The sequence below is a fragment of the Charadrius vociferus genome, unplaced genomic scaffold (assembly GCF_000708025.1).
Source record: "Charadrius vociferus isolate BGI_N301 unplaced genomic scaffold, ASM70802v2 scaffold228, whole genome shotgun sequence".
NCBI lineage: Eukaryota > Metazoa > Chordata > Aves > Charadriiformes > Charadriidae > Charadrius > Charadrius vociferus.
The window spans coordinates 3,629,645-3,651,532 of record NW_009649864.1 but is presented as its reverse complement, the minus strand read 5'-3'; the positions used below and the strand labels follow the sequence as shown (position 1 = coordinate 3,651,532).

At 54.5% G+C, this 21,888-nt stretch overlaps 1 protein-coding gene across 1 annotated transcript in view; it reads right to left on the bottom strand.

The window, feature by feature from the left end:
• Window positions 1–3,717: 3,717 nt before the first annotated feature.
• AMN (amnion associated transmembrane protein) overlaps window positions 3,718–21,888 on the bottom strand; it is a 22,810-nt gene continuing 4,639 nt past the window's right edge. The window contains exons 4-12 of the mRNA XM_009891056.1: window positions 14,228–14,315; window positions 12,448–12,683; window positions 10,721–10,858; window positions 10,519–10,627; window positions 9,356–9,438; window positions 8,178–8,364; window positions 6,902–7,076; window positions 4,103–4,205; window positions 3,718–3,828 (exon numbers count right to left, since the gene is read on the bottom strand). Of these exons, the coding sequence (XP_009889358.1) occupies window positions 3,718–3,828; window positions 4,103–4,205; window positions 6,902–7,076; window positions 8,178–8,364; window positions 9,356–9,438; window positions 10,519–10,627; window positions 10,721–10,858; window positions 12,448–12,683; window positions 14,228–14,315 (1,230 nt within the window). The remainder of the gene's footprint in view (window positions 3,829–4,102; window positions 4,206–6,901; window positions 7,077–8,177; window positions 8,365–9,355; window positions 9,439–10,518; window positions 10,628–10,720; window positions 10,859–12,447; window positions 12,684–14,227; window positions 14,316–21,888) is intronic.

Below are 21,888 nucleotides of genomic sequence, written 5' to 3'. Positions count from 1 at the left end.
AGCGTTGCTGGTGGGGTGAGCTGAGGACAGGAGCAGAAGACAGCAGGACGTGCTCAGCAAGCGAGAGCTGCAATGCTGTGCTCCAGCCAGAGGAGGAACATGAACTCAGGAATCAGCCAGTTCCCTGTCCTTGCAGCAAATATTTTCCCTGCTCCCCGATAAGATGCAGCACTTTTTTTTGTCACCTGACTGCACAGGTTTATGCAGCTTTATTGCTTGTTTTCTCATAGATAAAACCCTCGGATTTTTTTGCAGCGTCGCCTGCTCTCAAGTTCCTTGCGCGGTCCCTGCTCTGTGGTCCAGTGGAGAGCCCTGCATGATGATGGAGGAGATGGCCACAGCTCCCGCTGCAACCCTGCAGCGGCGTGGCCAGGCCTGCCACCTCCTCTCCACTTGCTGCTGCTACCTCCTGCTCCAAAAAAAAAAAAAAAAAAATAAAAAAAAATAAATGCATTGGACCAAGTCTGTTCACCGGCTCGGCAGTGTTTTGAGCGCTGCCGCCTGCTGCACTGTCTGAATCCAGGTTTGTGCAACTTCTGTGCGCGGCCGTAACGCGCGGAGGAAAGGCACGATGACACGAGTTGGTGTCCGTTAATAGCGCGCAGGTTGCTTTTTCTTTTAAGACCCCGGGAAGCAATGACTCCTGAGATCTTGCCATTAACACTAATGCATTTTGCATTAGTCTGCCCCGGCGGGGGAGCCTTGACTCTCAGGACCAAGAGCAAAACAAAGCCATCAGGTGCCCAGCCGTGCCGCGCACAGCCGCGGCGATGTACACCACCCATCTCATGCGCTGCTTACCAAAGATGCCCATGAATTAAATTCCTTGTTTAGGCAGCATCCCAGGAGAGACCCTCATGTACCGAAACCCATTGCGTTACCCTGCCTGCACCACGGGCTCCCTATGCGCCTGTTTGCTGGGTAGCGGTCGTGGATACAGCTGATTTTCCAGCAGCTGTTGGCCCTCAGCATCGCAAACTGACTCCGGCGCTTCATTTTTTTCTGCAGAGCTCCCCCCTCCCTGCGACGCTTTCTGTACGTGCGAGCGAACGTGGCTCCTGAAGGAAAAGTACAGAGTGTGCTCTGCTAGCACGCTGACAAAAATTGATCTCTGCTTTAATTAAAGCCTCTATTGTAAGTGACCTCGAGCTGCTAATGCATTTTAAAAATGAAGCCTTGCCAGCAGCAAATCCATATGCCCCAATATGGAGGGGTGACGGGGCGGTGAGGGGAGCAGCAGGGCAGCCTGCCTCCCTCCCTGCCGGCTGCACAGGCAGCTGCCCGTCCCCTGCGGCCATCCCGCCTCACGGGCACGTGCCTGCCCACGGCTCTCGCTGACATCCCCGCGTCCCCAGGCGGGACACAGAGCTGACATCCTCAGCAGGGTAAAGATACCATCCTGCCACCATCTTGTGCGGTGGTCACTGTTGCCAGCAGGTTGTCCTTTCCCTGCCTTGGCATGCGGCCATGGGATGCTCTTGCCACTTGCCTTCGGCACACGTCCATCGTGGGGGATGCAGCCACTCACGATCCTGGAGGACCCAAAAAACAACAGAGGAGCCTGTGGACCCAAAAAACAACAGAGGGAGGGAAGTGATTCATGCCAGGGTGAGTGTCAGGGGGGTCGTGGGGGATGGCCCCGACCCCCCCCTTCGCAGCGGGCAGCGCTGGGGTGATGATCTGCCTGGTGCAACAGCCTCCAGCCTGCAGCACTGCATCAGCCTCGGCCAGGGAGAAATAAATCAGTTGTTTACGTTTATTTAGAGGCTTGTAAGCTAGAGGAGATTCAGTCACTTGCAAGGAACTAGTCTGGAAGGGGAAAAGAGCACAAAAAGGCTCTCACAGGCAGCAGGAACACGCGTACGGGTACGAATGCCCCCCCTCCGCAGCAAGTCCCAGCCAATGCGGGGTCGGCAGATGCTGCGGTTGCTCTCGCAGGCACCATGGTAACATCGCAGCACCAGTGCCTCGCCGGGCAGTGGTGCACAGGCTGACCATGCGGCACTGTGTCCACACACCCCCCCTCAAAGCCATGGGGTGCTGTCTGGCCTCCTGAGGTCCAGCTGAAGGGTTGGGGTTGGGGCGGTCTCCCTTGGTATCACGTCACAGGGGAGACTCTGTGTGCTGTGGGCTGAGTTTTGAGGACTGGGCCCTGGACCACTTCTCTCCACAGAGATGCCCGTCTTGCAGGACCACGGGGTGACGGGACTCGGGAATTCCCAACCCGCGGGTGTCAGCCACCGCCTGCAGCAGCCGATGGCTTCCTCTGCGTTTTGACCCGGCTGGTGAGCGTTTCCCTCAGCACCGAGTGCCTGGCAGCCGCAGCAGAAGCTCCTGCCCAGGCAGGGTGCTTTTTATCCCGGCACCCTCAGGAGCGACGTGCAGGGTGAAATCCCCACCCTCAGCCCCCAAGCGCAAAGCGATGGCAACCACCAGGGCCTGGAGGTGTCCTTGTGCCCTGCCTGGCTCGTGTTTTGGTTCCTGCCCGCTTGCACTGCCCCGTGACCGGAGGCGTCTCTGTGGGCACAGGGGTGGCAGGGACGGTCTCACCGCCGCGCGCTGCCCGTCACCCTTTGTCAGGGCTCTGATGCACCCAATGATGAATTCCCAGGCCTTTGAGAAGGGATTATGTCTTCCAGAGACTAGAACAAAATATAATAAACTTAAAATAGCTGCTTCCTTATGGAATATGCCAACAAGCCCTACTGAAAACCCAGTAGAGCGTAAATTTGCATAAATTTGCATACATCTCCATAATTTCAGCCTCACCCATCAGACCTGCTCCCGTAATGAAGCACTGCCTGACATTGCGGGCAGTTGAGGGTATTTGACACACGCCGGGCCATAAACACTGCCGCTAACGAGCCCCCTTGGTGCCGCCGTTGCCCCGACCCTCGTTTGAGCCAGGCCAGAGCGACCTTCCCCAGCCATCGGGTTCCTGCCCGGGCACCCCTGACACTGGCACCGAACCTCTGTCCCCTTGCACCACGCCACGGGGAAAAACAGGTTAAATCCCTAGGTAGGTCCAAGAGGGTCTTAAAACCGTCAGCCCGGGCACAGGGGGAAGGAGCAAGCTCAGGCGGCTCAGCAGGGTGACAGGGGAGGGAAATGTTCGCTCAGGACGGAGCCCTGTGCCAGCACCCAGGGGACAGGAGGGAGGTCCCAGAGAGGAGGAACAGGGGACCCTGCGCAGAGATCCCCCCAGCACCAAGCACACTGCTGGAAAGCAAAATAATTTCCTTTTAAATCCAAGTAGCGGGTCCAAGCTCTGCGGGCTCTGGGCCACATTTTGAAATTAATTTAAGCACTGAATTTCCATCATGCGCCCAGGGATGCATCCTTCAACCTGCTGCGCACCCTGGGCAAAGCCAGCACGGTGCTGGCTGAGTGCTGAGTGGGGTGCTGAGTTAGACCCTGACTTACCCACGTGTCACCTGAGACCCAAATCTCAGTGTTGCACTGTCTAAAAAGGACTGATACCTACAAAATACAGTTTAAAACCCAGAAGCACCCCCAGGGAGACCATGCCTCCGTGGCTGAGCCCTAACAGCGAAGGTTTGCCGTGGTTTCCTTCACCGGACGGACACTTTTATTCAGGTTGGATCTGCTTGCTTGTGTTTTAAAGCCCACCAGGAGTGACATGAGAGGCTGTGAGGGCTGGAGGGGCATTAGTGTTCCCAGGGATATGGTGGCTGTCCCCAGCATGAAGCCACACCATCAGGTCTCCGTCTCGCTTGCATCGTACAGCGGGTTGAGGTAGAAGACCTGGTGGTCTTTGGTAGCCGTCTCCTGTGGCATCTCCTCTCCAGGGACAGCGCTTGGTGGCTCCTGCAGCAGTGAGGGAGGGAAAAGCAACTGATGGGGAAGGGAAGCAAAACCCTTGGCAAAACCCACCCAGCGCTGAGTTCCTGCAGCAGCCAAGGAGCTGGTGACCCATGGGAGGATGGAACTGTCCCACAACCCCCTCCTGGCCAGGGGAAAGGAGTAGCCCTGTCGGGTGTGTTGCAGCTCCACCACCACTTGAAAAGGTCCTGGCTGGGGCCCTGCCACCTCCTGCCCACATCCCCAAGCATCCCCATGTCTCCAGGCAGAGGTGACTCACCATGTTGAACATTGGGTTGACAAAGCCTTTGTCACTGGCTGGTACAGGGGACGCCGGGTCTTCTGCTCTGTCCAAGGACCAGGGTTGGCGCAGGGCAGGCAGCCTGGGGAGAGACCTGAGCATCACACATCTGCATCCTGCCCAGCCCAGCAGCTCCCCCAGCCCAAACCCTGCATCTTCAAGAGGAGGATGGGAAAATACAGGACAAAGTTTCAGGATGTCTTTGAAACGGGACGTTTGTACTCCTTCCCAGGGAAAAGCTGCCCTATCCAGCAGAAACCATTAAGCCTGGAGGGCTGAGACCTGCATCCTGGAGGGAAGAGTTTGTCTGATGTAGACAATCCTCGCACAGGCTTCGCTTCAGAGCCGTTGCTCTCCCCCCCTGTGGCCTAAAATGAATTGCCACAGAGCTGACACCTGTTCCCACTGCAATCTCAACAAGCACTAATTACTTTTATCATTACTCTTATCATGTTATCATTTTATCATCTTAATCACCATCACCACTTTTATGATTTTCTTCATTACTCTTATCCTACGGGTCCCAGTCACCAAGCATCATCCCCTGTACCAGGCACATGGTGCGGGTGGGCTCAGCAGCGGGTCCGCACATGTCACCGCAGGACCTGAGAGCCCACTGATACTTACAGACTGTGGCACAGGCTCTATAAATGCAATCAGAGGAGCTGCGCTTTCTGCAGGGAGGGTGTGCCGGGCCCTCTTTTGGTGGAAACAAACTAAATTCGCTGGTTTGCTGGTGTGGCCAGGATGGCTCCGCTGCATGGAGGCAGACTCTGTTTGCAGGCTCCCAGAGCCTCCTGCCTAATTTGCAGCATCCCTGCTGGCGTCGGACGCCTCCACAGTGCTCCACAGCACTGCCTGAAAGGGCACCTACCCTGAAGCCACCCAGGGACGCTCAGCAGGAGCAGGTCGGCTGGGGACATGGCCTGGGCTCAGGTTCAGCTCCGTCTCCTGTAGCTACACAAACTTCCCTCCTGCTGCTGACGGAGCCAGTTTCAAAGGCCTGTCCGGCGTCCAAAGAAGTGTCAGTGGAAGATAAATCATCAAGTAGCAATTATGGGACTGAGAGTTTTATTTAGAAATTAAATGAAGGCGTGGGTTTATTGCTAGGAAATGTCATGTCAGCACGTGCCGAGCAGCAGGGCAACCAGCCCTGGCCATGGCCACTGCTGCACGGTGAGAAAACCCCAGTGGAGGAACTAGGAGGGAAAAAACAACCTGATTTGTGAGCCCTCAACACGGCCGGCATGCCCTGGCAGACACCAACACACCTTGCACACAAAAATTGAAGCAATTCCTGTGGTCAAATAGGTGAGACAAGCCATAGCGGCTCAGCAGACAGCTCCCACCCCCCCAAACTCTGCCAATAAACCCTGCAAACCCCTCCTTGGGAGAGGCAGGGCCCTGCATGAAGTGTGGAGCAACAGAGGTGGGTGCCTCAAACACTTGCTGTGGGCACTGCCAAGATCATAGAATCATAGAATGGTTTAGGTTGAAAAGGACCTTGAAGATCATCAAGTTCCAACCCCCCTGTCATGGGCAGGGACACCTCCCACTAGACCAGGTTGCCCAAGGCCACATCCAGCCTGGCCTTGAACACCTCCAGGGATGGGGCCAACACAACCTCTCTGGGCAACCTGTTCCAGTGCCTCACCACCCTCATAGTGAAAAATTTCTTCCTAATGTTTAATCTAAATCTACCTTCTTCCAGTTTGAAGCCATTCCCCCTCGTCCTATCACTACATGCCCCAGTGAAAATTCCTTCCCCAGCTCTCCTGTAGGCCCCCTTTAGGTACTGGAAGGCCACAATAAGATGCCCTATTCACTGCTGGAGCTGTGAGGGAAATTTTCCTTCCAAGCTGTGAGGGGAAAAGGTGATGGGGAAGGGTATTTCTGACCAGCTCCCAGCAGCGGTGAGGTCAGGTACCATGCACCCCACCATCCCTCCCCTGGGACCTGCCCACCACTCTCCACACAGCATGAGCAACTAATGCACCAGAAGCTGCATTTGCTTCTGGATGCCATCACTCCCTTCCATGGCTACGAAGCTGTGGAAAGAATGCTCTGAATTCTTTTGATGCATGTCTATTTAGCAGCTGGCAGTTTCAGCCCTCCATCCCCCAGCAGGACTACAAACTAACAGTTACAAGGAACAGGAGATGTCCCCAGGCAGTATGACCGGGCTGTGCAGAACTCCAACTGAGCCACAGCAGCCCCACTCCCGCCAGAGCACACCGTGCCACATGGCACCAAGAAGCAAGACCTACCAGCCAAGTGCCAGTCCAAGAGTACAGAAGTGCCTTTCAGCCACCTCACCTCCAATAAACTGTGAGGAATAATGAGGGCAATGGGTTTAAACTAAAAGAGGCAGATTTAGATCAGATATAAGGAAGAAGTTCTTTAGTATGAGCGTGGTGAGACACTGTAACAGGTTGCCCACAGAAGTTGTGGCTGCCCCATCATTGGAAGTGTTCAAGGTCAGGCTGGATGTGACTTTGAGGAACCTGATCTAGTGGAAAACATCGCTGCCCACGGCAGGGAGGGGAGTGAACTAGATGATCTTCAAAAGTCCCTGCCAACGCAAACCGTTCTGTGATGCTATGAACCAGTAACATTGAGCATAGCAGACCACCTGGCCATGCCCACCACCATGGGAGCTCTGGACAGCCCTGCATGCCTCCGTGCCACCAGGCTGGCTGGAAGGACAGCCTTCGGATGATAGCTGCCCTCAGGCAGAAGAAGCCTGGCAACATGCTGCAGCAGAAGCCTCATCCCTACCTTAGCTTTCCCTTTCTGTAGAGAAAGAGGATCCCTCCAAGCAACAGGAGACTGAACAGTAGCCCCAGGACCGTCCCTGCTGTGATCCTGCTCAATGCATGGCTTCCAGCTTGGCCGCTGAAAGTGCTGCCAGTGGCCACCTCCACTTCGCCATTTGAAATGCCAAGTGCTTCACCTGGGAAAGGGCAGAAAGAAATAGGGGTGAGGACTGGATGGGACAATACACGTCCACACCCGCACACCACCCTGACTCACGCACAGGGCAGAGGGATCTGGCACTGCTCACCTGGTTAATCACCTTTCCCCAGGGACGGGGGGGGTGGGATACACTGCTGGGTGGACTCAACTGGGACAAACCCATGTGGGTCTGCTACCCATACAACAACCACCAGGTCCCCTCGCTGTGACGTACATGCTCATCAGCATCTGCCAGCTTACATGGCTGCCTCCAAACACAGTGTTCTGGCTGGAAAGCAGCTCTGCAGAGAGGGACCTGGGGGTCCTGATGGGCACTGAGCTGACTATGGCCAGACATGGCATGGAAGGACAATGGTACCCTGGGCTGCATGAGGAGGACGGTTGCCAGTACATGAAGGGAGGTGACCCTTCCCCTCTGCTCTGCCTAGATGAGACACAGCCAAAGTGCTGAGCCAGGCTTGTCTCAGCAGTGCCCAGTGACAGGGCAAGAGGCAACGGGCTCCAAGAAAAATGGGCACACAAGAAAAAATTGTTTTACTGTAAAGGTGGTCAAATGCGGGGAGAGGTTGCAGGTTGCCCAGAGAGGCTGTGAAGTCTCCATCCTCGGAGAAATTCAAAACCCAACTGGACACAGTCCTGGGCAACCTGCTTTTGGGGGGAAATGGGGAGGTGGAGGTGGAGGGGAGTGGGGGGATGGAAGATGGTCTCCAGAGGTCCCTGTCAACCCTGATATTTCTGATCCTGCAGTTCTGCTCTGCCCACACCACTATCCTTCAAAGATTAGAATGGTAAAACTTTGGGGTAAGCAAAGTTCACTACCAAAACCACTAGAAATGCAGAGCATGTGTTAGGAAGTCTTAGTGGTGTGCTGGACCAGACTGACGAGGACAAGGACCTTAGGAGTGTTCAAATCAGGGAGCTTCAACGAAGCTGTCACTTAATTCCTGTGTGATTCCCTGGTGGAAGAGCAGGGATGTGGGGCTGCCACGTGGGCTGCTGGTGGGGGACAAGAAGCTCTGGACAGTGGTGGCTTTAGGTGCACCCGCGGGGGACCTGCCAAAGAGGACAGCAGTGTTACCGTGCTGTGCTACATCCTCCATGATGTCTGCAGCCAGCTGCTCCGCAGTGGTACCAGTCTGTGCTCCCGCCTTGTCATCGATCAGCACGATTTGGATGAGGGGAGTGGGGCTTTGGGGTATGACTCCCAGGAAGGTCTGCGCTTTGTGCACCTTGGATATGGCCATCCGCACACCAGCGTACTTGGGCTTTTCAAAACACAAGGCAACACATAAAGCCCATGAGAGTGGTAGGCAGAAATTAGTCACCTCTACAGACAGGCATGATGGATGCACCAGCAAAGCCCACCTATAAATCTTCCTGTGAGTCCCATCACAGAGCTGCTGTCCCTGTGGCACAGTGTCACTGGGTTTCCCAAATGAGAGGTTCATATCTCCCCTCCCTTCGAAGCTGTGACCAGCACCCAGCACACAGTGTCCTCCCGCAGAACCAAGCACGCCGAGAAAGCAATTTTGTGTAGCACAGCCATTAAACGCTGTATTAAGATGTGTGCAGCTGTAAGGAGGGCAGGCAGCAGGCTTTCAGCTTGGGATCAATAGAGCAATACTCTGATATCGATCCTCCTGGTGTAACTCAGAGCATGCCTCCCCCCCCAGAAGCTCCCAGCCAGGAGGAGGGATGTCACACTGTGTCTGACAAGCAGCAGTGTGGAGTGATGCCTTGTAAAGCGTGCATCTGAGTGCTGACCAGTGCTGGTTACCCACCCAGTGCTTGCCTACTGGGGAATCAAAAGCAGCCCAGCATTGGGAATGATCCCCCAGAGCTTGCAGGATGTGCCAGGTTTGCATGATCCCAACCACGTGGGCTGACCTCCCGTGTTACCTCAACCTGACCTCCCGGATGACCTCCTTTTTTTTTCTAGACCAGGGCTTGCAGTGAGCCCCCCTTCATCCTTCCCCATCTGCATGCCAGCAGCTGTTCCTGCCCCACTTTGAGAGGTGCAGCGTGGCTGTGGTGGGGAGCATGGGGGGCTGCACCGGCCCCCACAGCAAGTTGGCACATCCCAGAGGCCATGTGTGGGGGGTGAGCGCTGCAGGGTGGTGGGGAGTGAGGCTGAACCCTCTGCATCGCTGGGACCACATGCCCCTCCAGACAGCCCCACCAGCATCGAGACACTGGCAGACATGGCCGGAGGCTTGGGGTATCATTAGCCCCTTCTGATCCAGTGGGTTGACGTACCTGGCTCAGCAAGTCTTGGACCAGTCTGTCCCGGTACTTCCGCAGGTCAAAATCAGGAGTGAAATCCAGGTTAATGGTGGCTCCTGCAGCCCGAAAACAGACAGACATGCTGTGGTCATGGAGCCCAGGCAGAGAGCTGCTGTGCCAGCACAGTTCCAACTGCCACAAAAGGCACTGGGGACCCTCCAGTACCTCTGTGCCACTGGTGTGGAGAGGTGGCTCCAACAGCCCCACCTGAGCAGCACTGCCCCAAGAAACCTCTCCCTCCCTTGCTGGTCTTTATGTCAACTGGGTTTGATGAAAGGCTTTTGGTTTCCACTATATTCCAGAGAGAAGCTTTCCCTGGAAAGCTTTCTCCCACGTATCCCTCAGGGAAGCTCTGCCTGTACCTGGTTTCGGGGCTGCGATTCAGCAACGCTAGCCTGGCTTTGGAGGGAAGGCAGAGAGGAGGGGTCACCTGCGCTCCCTGTACTGCTGCACTGCAGTCATTGGGTCAAATATTTTCCCTGGAAAAAATGCAAATAAGCATTTTTTGAAAGAATAAATTGTCCTAAAGGGTTTAAGAAGCTCTGCTTTTAGGAGCATGTCAGAGAAACATATGTTGCCATTTTAATGAATTTGGTAGGATATATCAAACATGATGATATACCAAATATCTAGGTACAATTGTGCATGAAAAATTCCCTGTAACAACCTTCCAGGCAGATTAATGGAGAAGCGCCCATCACACAGAGAACGCTGTCAATCTGCATGTTTTTATTTTAAATGAAATGAAACAAACTTGCTGTTGGAAAGCTGACATTACAGTGAAAAAGGTGCTTTTCCTCTGAGTTTTTTCCGCAGCATAAACTCAGCAGAGCCCTATTAGCTTGACGAGCTCTGACATCCTGACAGGATAAACCAGAGGCGGGGACAAAGGGCTGCAAACTCAGAACAAGTTCCCAAAAGCCAGGCTGATGCTTCAGAGAGATGCCCTGGTAGGGTGGCACGTGGGATGTGGATGGGACCTGCGGATGGGACCTATGGGAGCAGTGATACAGCAAAACTTCAGCCCATGACCAGCAGTATCCCCCACACCCAGCTTTCCCCCATAGAGGCAGGGGAGGGGGGCTGGGGCAGCCAGCACAGCGGGGAGGAGGAGTAGAGCCGTGTCCCTGACTCACCGCAGACCTTGCAGCAGTGGCCAAGGGGCTGCAAAGGGCTCCGGCATGTCAGTGCTGGGCACTGCTTCCCCGACGCCTCGAGCAGGGCTGCGCAGATGCGGTGGCTATCCTACGGAAGAGCAGGGCAGCGTCAGTCCCTCATCCCTCCCTCGCCCCACCAAATTGCAATGGCAACCCCCTAAATTGCAATGGTAGGACTCACCGGGGCATTCCCGCAGGCACAGCCGGACTTGTCGGGACAGCCGGTGCCTGTCACCTGCAGAGTGCCATTGCCGTGAAACTGCAGCGGAGCGGAGGGACCCCGCAGGTACCCGGCCCAGGCCTCGGGGCTGCTGAGCTCCTGCGCGGGGAAGAGCAGCAAAGCTGGTGAGTATCCCCAGCCAGGTCCCAGCGCTGTCCCCAGGCACCCGGCCGTGCTACCTGGGTGCCCGCTGTCACGTCTGACAGCCAGCTTGGGGCAGCCCCACAGCAGGCAGTGAGTGATTCAGGAAAATCCTCCCACTACTTTTCCTGCCCCCTGCTTTTCCACGGGGTCAGCAGAAAAACCCTTTCTAATTTAAAACCAAAAAAAAAGGACCGCAAATCAATCATGAGATGTCTGGGCTTTTCTTCTTGTTGTTTTCCCTCTTTCTGCTGGAGCAGAGAATTCAATTTATCAGCTTTTAAGTACAGGAGGAAGGGGCTGGACTTAAGATGTTTTCCTTCAATCTGGGAAGCTTCAACAGGCTCAGCATTAGCAACGGCTGAACTGGACTGACCAGCCTTGTCCTACCAAGCCGATGGTAAGCCCCTCACCCGCTGCCTTCCATGAGAAGCTTCTCCATGCCCTGGCACAGCAGGAGGATTTCTCAGGCCCTGGGGTGAAAATATCCCACACAAAGCAAGGAGCAGGCTGTCTTCAAAGGGACAAAGTATCTTACAAGGTGAGTTTTTAGGAAATACTCTATAATCACAAAAATAAAAAGCACGTTTTCTTTGCATCTCACCACTCAGCAGCAGCCTCCACCCCAGGGCACGGCCAGTTGCAGTCCCTGGAGGGGGGTAGATTTGGCAGGGGGGGATGAAGAATGTGGGGTGGTCCCCAGGCGTCAGTGGGACCAGCATCACTCCGAGCATCCAGGACCGCCCACCTCTGCCTCCCTGTGGCTGTGTGTGCCCTAGGTGAGCTCCACCGGGGTCCTACCTTGTCCAGACTCGCCTGTAGCCGCCTGGACACCGACTGAGATTATTACTCAAAGAACCTTATGCCTGGCCCCAAAATGGCAGATCCTAGGCAGTGCAGCAGTAGAAATAATAAATAACTTATGAAATGTCTGCCGCATCTACCGCTCTTGGAAGGAGCCTGTGTTTACTGCTGCAGCGCCTGTGATCTTTCACTCCTCCGATCGGAGAGGGACAGGGCTCGTCGTGCGCTTGATTCCCAGGCTGAAGCACAGCAGGCTGCCAGCATTTCTATAATTATCCCTCCAATCAATTAAAAAGCGGTACCAAAGCAAAGCTGGGAAATGATCACTGGGCCATGGGCCATGTTAAGGTCGGGCATGGGAGGGAGGTGTCCCCAGAGGGTCCCTGAGCAGTGCAGTTGCAGACACGTGCCGGCAAAGGGAGCAGCCCCTGGGTGCTGGAGAAGATGCCATTTGGTGGCAGTTTGACCCGTGCACATTGGCCTTTTTCTCTTTTTAATGTGAATGCTGAGATGGCCTGTGCTCTCACACCGCAGGGAGGGAGGAGATAATGAACCAGCAGAGGAAAAAAATTCATCGAGACCATCCGCAGCAGCAGCAGCCCATAAACCTGCAGCGCCGTGGGAATGCTCCATCTCCCTGCACAGTGCTGCTCCTCCATCCCTGACTGGTCCTTCTTCTCCTGACCTACTTTGGGGCTGTGGCGAGGAGGCGTCAAGCCGGTTTCTCATCTCCCCCATGTTACCTGGCCCATGAGAGAGATGCTGCGGAGATGAATCACTCGCCGCGATGAGTCGACGTTTACCCGGAAGGAGGTTTCGGGCTGGAAGATAACATCGTCGTAGCGGCATGGGACACGTTCCTCGTCCATGGAAAAGATGCGCCCGCGTGTTTCGAGCTCTCCGTGAGGGGACACAGCCTGCCACAGTGTGGGGTTGAACCATGCATGGTGCTCAGCATCAGCGAACCTCACTGTTGCACCTGGAAAAGCAACAAGAAAGGCTGAGCATGACCTGGACCCAAATCCACAGCCCTGACAGATGAATCTGGGTTGGTAAAACCAGTGAGTGCTTGGCCCGAATCAGAGGAGCTCACCCCATGGGCAGGGAGTGAAGGGCCAGCCCTGGCATCGCCTTCCCGGACAGCCACCACAGGGACCTCCTAGAGCCTCCTAAAGATTTCCAGCACTCAGGGCTGAGGACTCAGCAGCTCAACCCAGACCCCACTTCTGGCTGCTGACCTCTGGTCCCAGATCCCACATTTTCCCCCCACTTCTTTAAAGCTCATCCTTATGGTTAGGGAGGAAAACAGCTGTGGAGCCTAAATGCTGAATAACGGCTTAACCGGATAAAAATGGGTATGATAATTCATGTCCCAGTTTCCAAGCAGCCTGGCAGGCCCGCAGAAACATGACCAGCCCTGTTCCCCCCAGCGGGTAACCCCAAAACCTGTGCACCATTTAACCATTAATTATTTAACCATTAACCATGTCCCTGCTGGTCACAGTTTATATCATCACACAGTGATGCGCCACTTCCTTCTCACCCTTTCCCAACAGCTGAACCTTTACCAATTCAGCTATCACACGGGCGTTTATTGACTGAATTATTTGCATTCATTTTAAAATCGTGCTTTAAAAAAATCCAGTTGTGAAAGTTGCCCCAGAAACGCCTGTTCATTTCAGGGGAGCAGCATGTAGTCAGAAAGAAAAGCCCAGTGCAAGGCAGAGGCAGTTGCCAGAGCATCCCTGATAGGGGGGCAAACAGCCCCAGTGCGGAAAAGTGATGGGGGTGAAGGATTTTGAAGTGGCTCCGGACAGCCTGATGCTGCAGTCCCTCCTCCAGGCAGACCTGTCTGGACATTTTCTCTCTTCTTTCTCTTTTTTTTTTTTTTTTTTGCCAGTCAGAATGCAGGCACACACACTCCGCTTGGACTCTTCCTTTCCTGCGGCTGAACTAAAAAGTTACTTGCTACTGAAAGCGTTAGGTAGGTCTTAAATATCCCAAAATACATCTCCGTGGCAAACAACTTTCAGGCTAATAACTGGCATAGATGTGCCTCAGTCATGGCAAACCTGGGCTGGAGGCTCAGAGGGGAGGGAAAGATGCTCTCATGCCGAAATGCCTGTGCACGTTGGGCCAAAGGCCAGCTCGCTGCGATGGCTGCGGGTCAGCTCACCGGTGTGTAATTCCTAACCAGTTTTCTTTAGCAATACCACGGCAAAGAAAATGAGGGCTTTGATGTGGCTACATGCTTAATAGGTAGGGTAAAATACAAACAATATTTGCCTCTCTGCTACAACTTCAAAGGATTCCCTACTATAATTACTTTTTTAGAAGACAGGTGATCTAGCAGGAAAAAAAGATCTGATGTGAGGGAGGTCATCAAAGAAAAGGTAGGTATTAAAAAGGGAGTGATTCACTGCGCTCTGAGGTGGGACAGCAAAGACCTTTGTAGAAGCGTTGGGGCTGAATTTGCATGATTAGTCAGGGGCTGATGGGCTGACTGGTCTGGGCATAAAATACCTGAGTCACAGCCTGGATCCCAGCTGCCATCGAAAGCTGCAAATCCTGCACCAGATGCCAGCACGAATTCGCCGTTCAGGGGCAGGTACTAGACGAAGGGATTCAGAGTATTACTGTGCGGTCCCGCTGCCAGCCACCCAGGCTTGTAATCAAATAACAGTGCTAATTATTAGGCTGCCTATTACACTTGCTGTCTCTGAGGTACTTTACAGTCATTAGGAGTTACCCTCGCCGTGCCCCGTGTTAATGGGAAAGTATCAGCTCCCATTTCTACAGATGGGGATGCTGCAATGGGGACAGGCAGTTTGATGTTATCGTCCAGTAACACAGAAAAACATGAAGCTTTCAGGGAAGCAAGAGCAAGGAAAAAGCAAAATAAGCTCCTTTGACAGCTCCTTCCTCCTCTGGCACACCCACTCCCAGCACCTCAGGAATGACTTTATACATTGGTATGTCATGAAAAAGCCAATCTTACTCCACAAGTGCCCAGAGGTCCTCTTGCTTAATGGATTCCCACCTCCAGGGGATGCGTTTGCCCCACCAAAAAATAACTCGGGAGCCCATGCAATGCTTGGGAAGGTGTCAGCTAGTGGAATTGTGCTCAAGTGAGAGCTAAGAAAAGCACACATCAGCGTTTGATGCCGCTTGCCATAGCTAGACCTTCTTATACCCACTTGATAGGACATCACTGACAGGTAGTCGGGGTCACCGCGCTCGCTTGGGTTCATTCTGGCCAGACTTCTGCGCCGGGACACGAGGACAAACCTCAACAGGCTCAGCTCTGCCACAGGGGCCCTTTCGGTGAGGAGCTGCACCCACCCGGGTCACCAGCCTGCACGGCCGGCTCCGGGACAGGCCTTGGCAAAAGACTGAGTCAGGCAACTCATTCACAGCACATGGATTATTCAGCCCAGCCCATCTTATTTTCCATTTAGAAACTGACAAAGAAAAAACAGGTTTTCCCCCAATATTTTCACATGTCAAGGAGTGATGTTCGAGGCTATCTTCTCCTTTAACTCAGTCTATCCAGGGTTTTAGTATCACTCCCCAGAGAGCAGCTGGAAGCCCTCCAGGACTGCGTTACGCTGATGCATTGTGTCCTGTGCTCAAGCAGAAGCACATTCGATGGGATTTTAAGGTTTCATCTACTTAATTGGTCTTTAAATATGCATATAGGTTAGAGAAAGCAAGACTTATGACTGACTGCTGCGGGTGGCTGCAATAGGTCTCTGTCCTTGGCCGTCTTGCCTGAGGATGCTCTGTCCCACACAGGGACCACCTTGCAGGGGGGATGGACATAGCAAAAAGCTCCTCATCCTCAAGCTACAGGCAGCTGTTTATAAGTTTAGTGCCTTGGTGGGGCGGTGCTTTGAAGGCCATAGCTCAGATATCCCCTGTCCATTCAGGGACTGTGAGAAGCCAGGGTGGAGAGCAGAGGGTGGCCACCACCAAGAAGAGCCCTGACGTGCTTCTGTGCACCATCTGCTTCAGACCCAGCAATGTTGTACGTTGGGCTGGGGAAGAGGGGATGATGAGGTGAATAGTTGAGGTCTGGCCAACTTCTGCCCCGAGGGTATGGAGTCTCCCCACCAGCCAGGAAGAAGCCTTTGCCTATGGACACTGCTCCGTGAGACCATAGCATGTGTCATGCCTAACTGGAAACCACGCCATCGTGTTCTCTGAATTTCTATTACTCTTGAGTAAAGCAAATTTTTCCAATACTGAAGCACTGAAAGAGGCTGAAAGGTCTGCCAGGATAGGAATGGCAACATGCCCTTTAGCTGCAGATATAAAACCCGTGTCTATTGACATTTTGAGGCTCAGGACTTGGCCTGCTTTGAGCTGGGCAAGGTCTATGCTACCAGCTTCTTTCACAGCATGCTTCACTTCAGCAATGCCCTGGTTTGTTTTCCTGTGAGCCCGGGTAGGAATGGGTGGTGGGACACTTGGGAGCGGTCAGCTAACACCTATACCCAGGGCTCTCACCCCTGCCTGCCTGACAGCTCCTTCCTCTGTAGTTACCAAACACTTTGACTATGGCTGTGGGTTGAAGCTTCCCAAATGCCTTGCGGTGGCCATGCAGGACACAATGAGCTTTCCTGTCCAGGGGGCTGTTTGTTCAGATCTTCACAAATTAACTACGGGGGAAGAAAAAAGCCACAGAGGCAACACTTAGACAAATATGTGCCTACAATTTGTAAGCTGCATCACTCACGCTGCTCCAGGGAGCAATGCGAGAGCATTGTGCGCAGGCATTATGCACAAAGCAAAGCAAGGAAAACCTGGAAAAACGGCATGAGGAGAGCGAGGATGAGGTGGGCTTCCTTGGTTAGAGCTACACACACGCGTGCACACAGAGATGCACCGACGCTGGTCCAATGACCAACCGAAGTAGCGCTCTCCTGTGCCTGGGGGGGGCCAGGTGAGGGGGTCCGGATGGGGTGTGCACAGCAGCAATCCTGCCTATGCGGAGAGGTGGAAGAAAATGCCACATTCAAAACCAGCCCCATGTCTGCAGCAGTTGTGCAGGGCTCAGAAGACACTGGCCACTGGGATGTCTGGAGAAGCTGCAGCTTCTCCAGCTACCACTGGAGATCCCCCTGCTCCACCACCGAGGCCAAAACCCCATGCTGGCTGGACTTCCCAAGCCCAGAGGAAGATGTCCACGTGAGTGTGACTGTGGCAGGGAAATGAGAGTCCCACAGCGCACACAGTGTCCCAGCTGCTGACCCTTACACCCTCTGGGACTGCCCAAACGCTGTTAGTACCAGCCCTGGAATTAAAACGCAACACAACGCAATGCGAGCTGGGGGTGGAGGCACCTCATCTCTACAAACATGAAGTGCAAGAATAGCCCTGCACTTCTGCTTCCTAGCAGGAATTTCTGAGGCTGGCCCCCGGCAGCTACAGCTCCTTGCCCACCAAGGCAGACACGTTGCCTAGTGGATCTTAGTTTGCAAATAATTTGCTCTTTCTGGTTTCCTAACATAAGCTAAGCCTCTCAGCTCACTGCAGAGGAAAAATGGAGGCTCCAGTTGAGCAGTGGCTTTCTGCATTTAGGAGTTTAGTATAGCAATTGCATATAGGCTGGGCCATTTTCCAAGTACATTTTGAACTGAGCAATGACATGTACCAAAGGACCGGAGCCAAAAAGCTGGCAGTTTCATCTGCTTTCCCTTGCTCCTGCCAACCTGTACTCCAGGGCCATTAATACAGTGAGCTTAGAGTCCCATTAGTCATTTCCCATCCTTGATACTGGTAAGTGACTTATCTCCTTGGTCATCGTTATCAAGTGTAATGACATCTGAAACGCAGTCATCATTTTTCTCATCGAAGTCAGCAAAAAAAAAGAGGAAAGACCCCATGTGGCTCTTGACCCACAGTTACCACGGCTGCAACCCCAGCGTTGCACCACTGAGAAGAAATCCTGCTGCCCCAGTCGGTAAGTGAAAATGAAACTAACCTCTGAAATGCAAAAGAAAAAATAGCAAAGGCCTGAGAGGTGGTTTTTGAAGTGGGTGGCTTTGAACCAGCCTCCGGCACATCCCAGTTCTGCTTGATTCATGAGCATTGGGCTGAGATGGCTGACAGCAGCGCTGTGACTGGCGCGTCACCGTCATCAGCACAGAAAAAAAATGCAGCACTTCTGCTTTGAACCCAGGTAAGTGACACTTGTCATTGCAGCTGGCTCTTCGCTCAGCCTTCTCTTAATTAGCAGCATCAACACATTTGAATTCCTTCCTTGGGTGAAACTGTGCCACGATCCCCATTGCACAATGCCGAGACTGCCCGGGCACGATGGGCACCGCAGCGTTGCACCCATGGGTGCACCAGCGAGCAGCTTGGTAGTCACTGGGGCTGCACACAGCTCCTGGGTACATCCCCTTGTCCGGCATCTGGCCCCGGGGGCAGCTCCTGGGCTGGCGCTGCTGGCACCCCATCGAAACACATCACTGGGGTGGGATGCGAGGGGTTTATCTCTCCGCCACTGAGAAGATGTGCGCCGTAACCCACAACAGTCTCTAATGCTCAAGGATTTCTGTATCACCTCTCCCAGTCCCGCTTCAGTGGGGCAACAGCAGCCCACAGATGGCAGCAGGCAGGCAGGGCAGCAGGCAGGGCAGCAGGCAGGCAGGGCAGCAGGGAGCCAGCTTTTGCCTGTTGCTGCCCGTGGGTGGGAATGGTGGAGGTTTTCCCAATGCCCACTGGGGCTGTGGGGTCTGACCACAGCCGGGTGTGGGGGTGCTTGTGTGGGATCCAGCTGCTGGCTGAAGGCCCCAGAGAGGCATGGAGCCAGATTCATCTGCAGGTGAATCCCTTTGACAGCTCTGGAGCCTTGCCAGGGGCTCGTTCGCCACAGGCTTTCTTGGGTTCATTAGCAGGGGTTCATTCACCCACTTTCCTGCCTGCATGAAGTTCCCACCTTCATCCTCAGGCCAGTGTCCTTCCCCACAGCCACAGACACCACCCCATACCCCAGCCCACCTCTAGATCCGGCCTGCCTCCGCCATAGCCCCCAGTCCTGCACCAGCTGTTCCAAATCCCCCACAAGAGGAGCCAGCGAGGCAGGATGACCTGCGGCCACCCCAGCAGCTCTGGGTGAGCCAAGGAGGACAACCTGCTGCTGGACTGGGACCTTGCTGCCCAAAGAGCTCCCTGCCTGGGCACATGCTGCCTGTGAGGAGTGGGGCTTTAGCATCCCAAGGACAACAGGCAAGAAATGCATTTTTTCCCCCCATGAAACCTAAGCTCGGGCAGGCTGGTGCACTGCGGAGCAGAGCACAGGAGCTATTGCTACTCTCCACAGGATCCATCAGTGGTGGGCAGAAGATGCCCACCAGCCCTCCTCTGCTCCTAGCAATAACTCGCCCCTCTGCTTTAACCCCCCACCCTGGAGCAGGCAGGGGCACAGGCAAAGGAGCAGCGCACCAGCGGGACATTGTCATTCCAGCGCCATCCCCTGCAAGCTAACGAGGTGCTTGTCGGCTGTCCCCCTGCCTTCGTCCCCCCCTCCCCCTCCTGCAAGACAGGGTCCTCTGGCAGCAGTGCAGCCGCGTTCTCGTTAATGCAGGAGCTGGTTCCCCTGTCGTGTCTGCTCACGTTTAACTTTGCATTTCAGGGCACGGGCTCCTCACTTCGCCTGCCCAAGCCGGCCTTGCCCACTGTGTCCCCTGGCACGGGGATGGCCCGGCAGATTGGGTTCCCGAAACATCCCGCTCTTGCCCATCCTCACAAAGGAGCCGCAGCTCATGGCCATGGCAGGTGTTAGCCAGCACACTCCCTCCCAAACCACCCCGCAGAGCCCGATAAAAGCCATCGAGGATAAAAAAAAGCAACAGGCCCAAAAAGGCCATTAATTTGACTGCAGCCCCCCAATGCACATCTCCAGATGTGGAGCCAAACAGGTCCCAATAGGGTGCAGAAATCCAGTGTCCCGAGGCGGCACAAGGAGTCATCGGGAGCCCCTTGGGGAGTGCATTAAGGTAAACCAGCCCAAGACACACGAGTTGTGAATGCAGAAGGCACACAGAGGGTTAACACTATTTGCTAAATCTACCTCAGGTTGGTTCAGTTCATTTTCTTGAACTTCCCTCTGCAGACAAGCTCAGGGAGAGCTGGAAAGTGGCTCGAGGTGTAGGCAGGGGACCCGTCCCCAGTAGCGAGGGATGGCAGCCGGCGCACGGAGCGGCCGCCCAGCCAGATCTGCCCCAGCATCCATTCCAGCCCAGGATGCCGGCAACCTGCTCTGCTCACCACAGGCTTTAATAACTCCTGCTGGAAACTAGCCTGCAAGGAGCAAATAAACTCGGGGCAGCAACTGTAAAAGGCTGTTTTACCGCACTCCTTTCCTAAGGCAAACCTTCTGCGGGAATGCTGCTGGAGAAAAGCCTGCAGGCCGCGGGCTCGTAATGATGTGCTGGCATACACGCACACACGCACACACACACACACTCCTGTGAAATTTTTTACCTTCATCTCAGGAAAAGTAATCCCTTTTCTGGGTGTCTCGTTACCCTGCTGTTTGGGAAGCGGGGGGGAGGGAGCGTCGGTGCCTGGGACGAGCGCAAACCATGGCAATTCATTAGACCCAGCGCCCCTGGAGAGCAATTGGCATTTCGAGATCAATCTCTGCCAGGAACCGTGCGGGAGCATCCTGCAGCAAAGGCGAGTACATTCTGCTCTCACAATTAGGCAGCTAAAAATATAAGGCTGGGTGAGACGTCCCTGCTTAGACCCCAGTGCCCCGCACGCTCCCAACCCTCGCCCAGCCTTTGCGGCCCCTCACCGGGTGTGCAGGGAGGAGGTGTGGGCAGGAGGAGGTGCAGGCAGCTGCCACCACCATGGCAGGGCTCGGTGATGGGGAAGAGCTGGAAAGGTGATGTATGCGCTGCCAAATAACCCTGGCCAGCGCCCTGACCCCGGCACCACGGGGGTCAAGCGAGGCTGCTCTGCCCACGTGGCTAAACCTGACTCCCGCCAACCCAAAAATAGCAAGTGGCATCATCCATCCCTGGCCCGCGCTGTGGTGCTGGCTGGCTCAGGCACAAACCGCGCCAGGGCTGGTGCTATCGGGGCAAACACCGGGCTCGCAGACATGGCTGTACCCTGGCCTGGGTCTCTTTGGAAACACAGCCATAGCCAGAGGGTCCAAACCCCTCGGAGGAGCCCTTCTCCCCCAGCAGGGAGACAAGCAAGGCCAAAGCCTGCCTTGCCCTAGAGCACCCATGTCAGGCACCGCCACCGCCACCGCCACTGCCACCCATCTTTTTTTGCAGATTTACCCCCAGGCACCTCTGAAAGTCAGCTAAATACTGATCTGCATCTTTAGGCAGCTAAATACCATAGAAAATCCAACCTAATCACAACAATTGTGCTTCAAAGTCACTTACACTTAAGCTGGATTTGGACTTAGTGTGTGGCTGAATTAGGGACCCACTCCAAACTTCAGATCAAATAACCTCCAAGCTGAGCGATACATCATAGAATCATGGAATGGTTAGAGTTGGAAGGGACCTTAAAGACCATCTAGTTCCAACCCCCCTGCCCTGGGCAGGGACACTTCCCACTAGGCCAGGTTGCTCAAAGCCCCATCCAACCTGGCCTCAAACACCTCCAGGCATAGGGCCTCCACAACTTCTCTGGGCAACCTGGGCCAGCGTCTCACCATCCTCACAGTAAAGAATTGTTTCCTAGTATCTATTCCAAATCTACCCTCTCTCAATTTAAAACCCTAAATGGGTTTTCTCCAAGCAGGGAGGTGGGCTGCATGCCCCAACAGCCCCGGCTTCCTCCCGAAAAAGCAGCTCCTGGTGCTCGGCTGGTGCCCGCATGGGATGGATGGGGAGGGGAGCTGGAGGGCTTTAATTTAACTGTCTAGAGGGGTCTGACAATGGCACATGAGGACCCCCCAGCACCCCAGGTCTTGCTCCACTCAGCTGGGGAGTCAGGATGGGAGGTCTCATGCTGCCCCTCCACCTGTGGGACATCCGCACTGAGCATCCCCCCTGCGCCTGTCACGGCAGGGAAGGTCCTCATGCAAGTCAATGAGAGCCCAGCCCCTTCCCCGGCCATGAATTTCCTCCTGTGCTAATATAGCAAGCAACGCTCTCTTTTTTTTTGGCCAAAGGCTGTATTACATCTCCATGGCGACTATAAAGCTT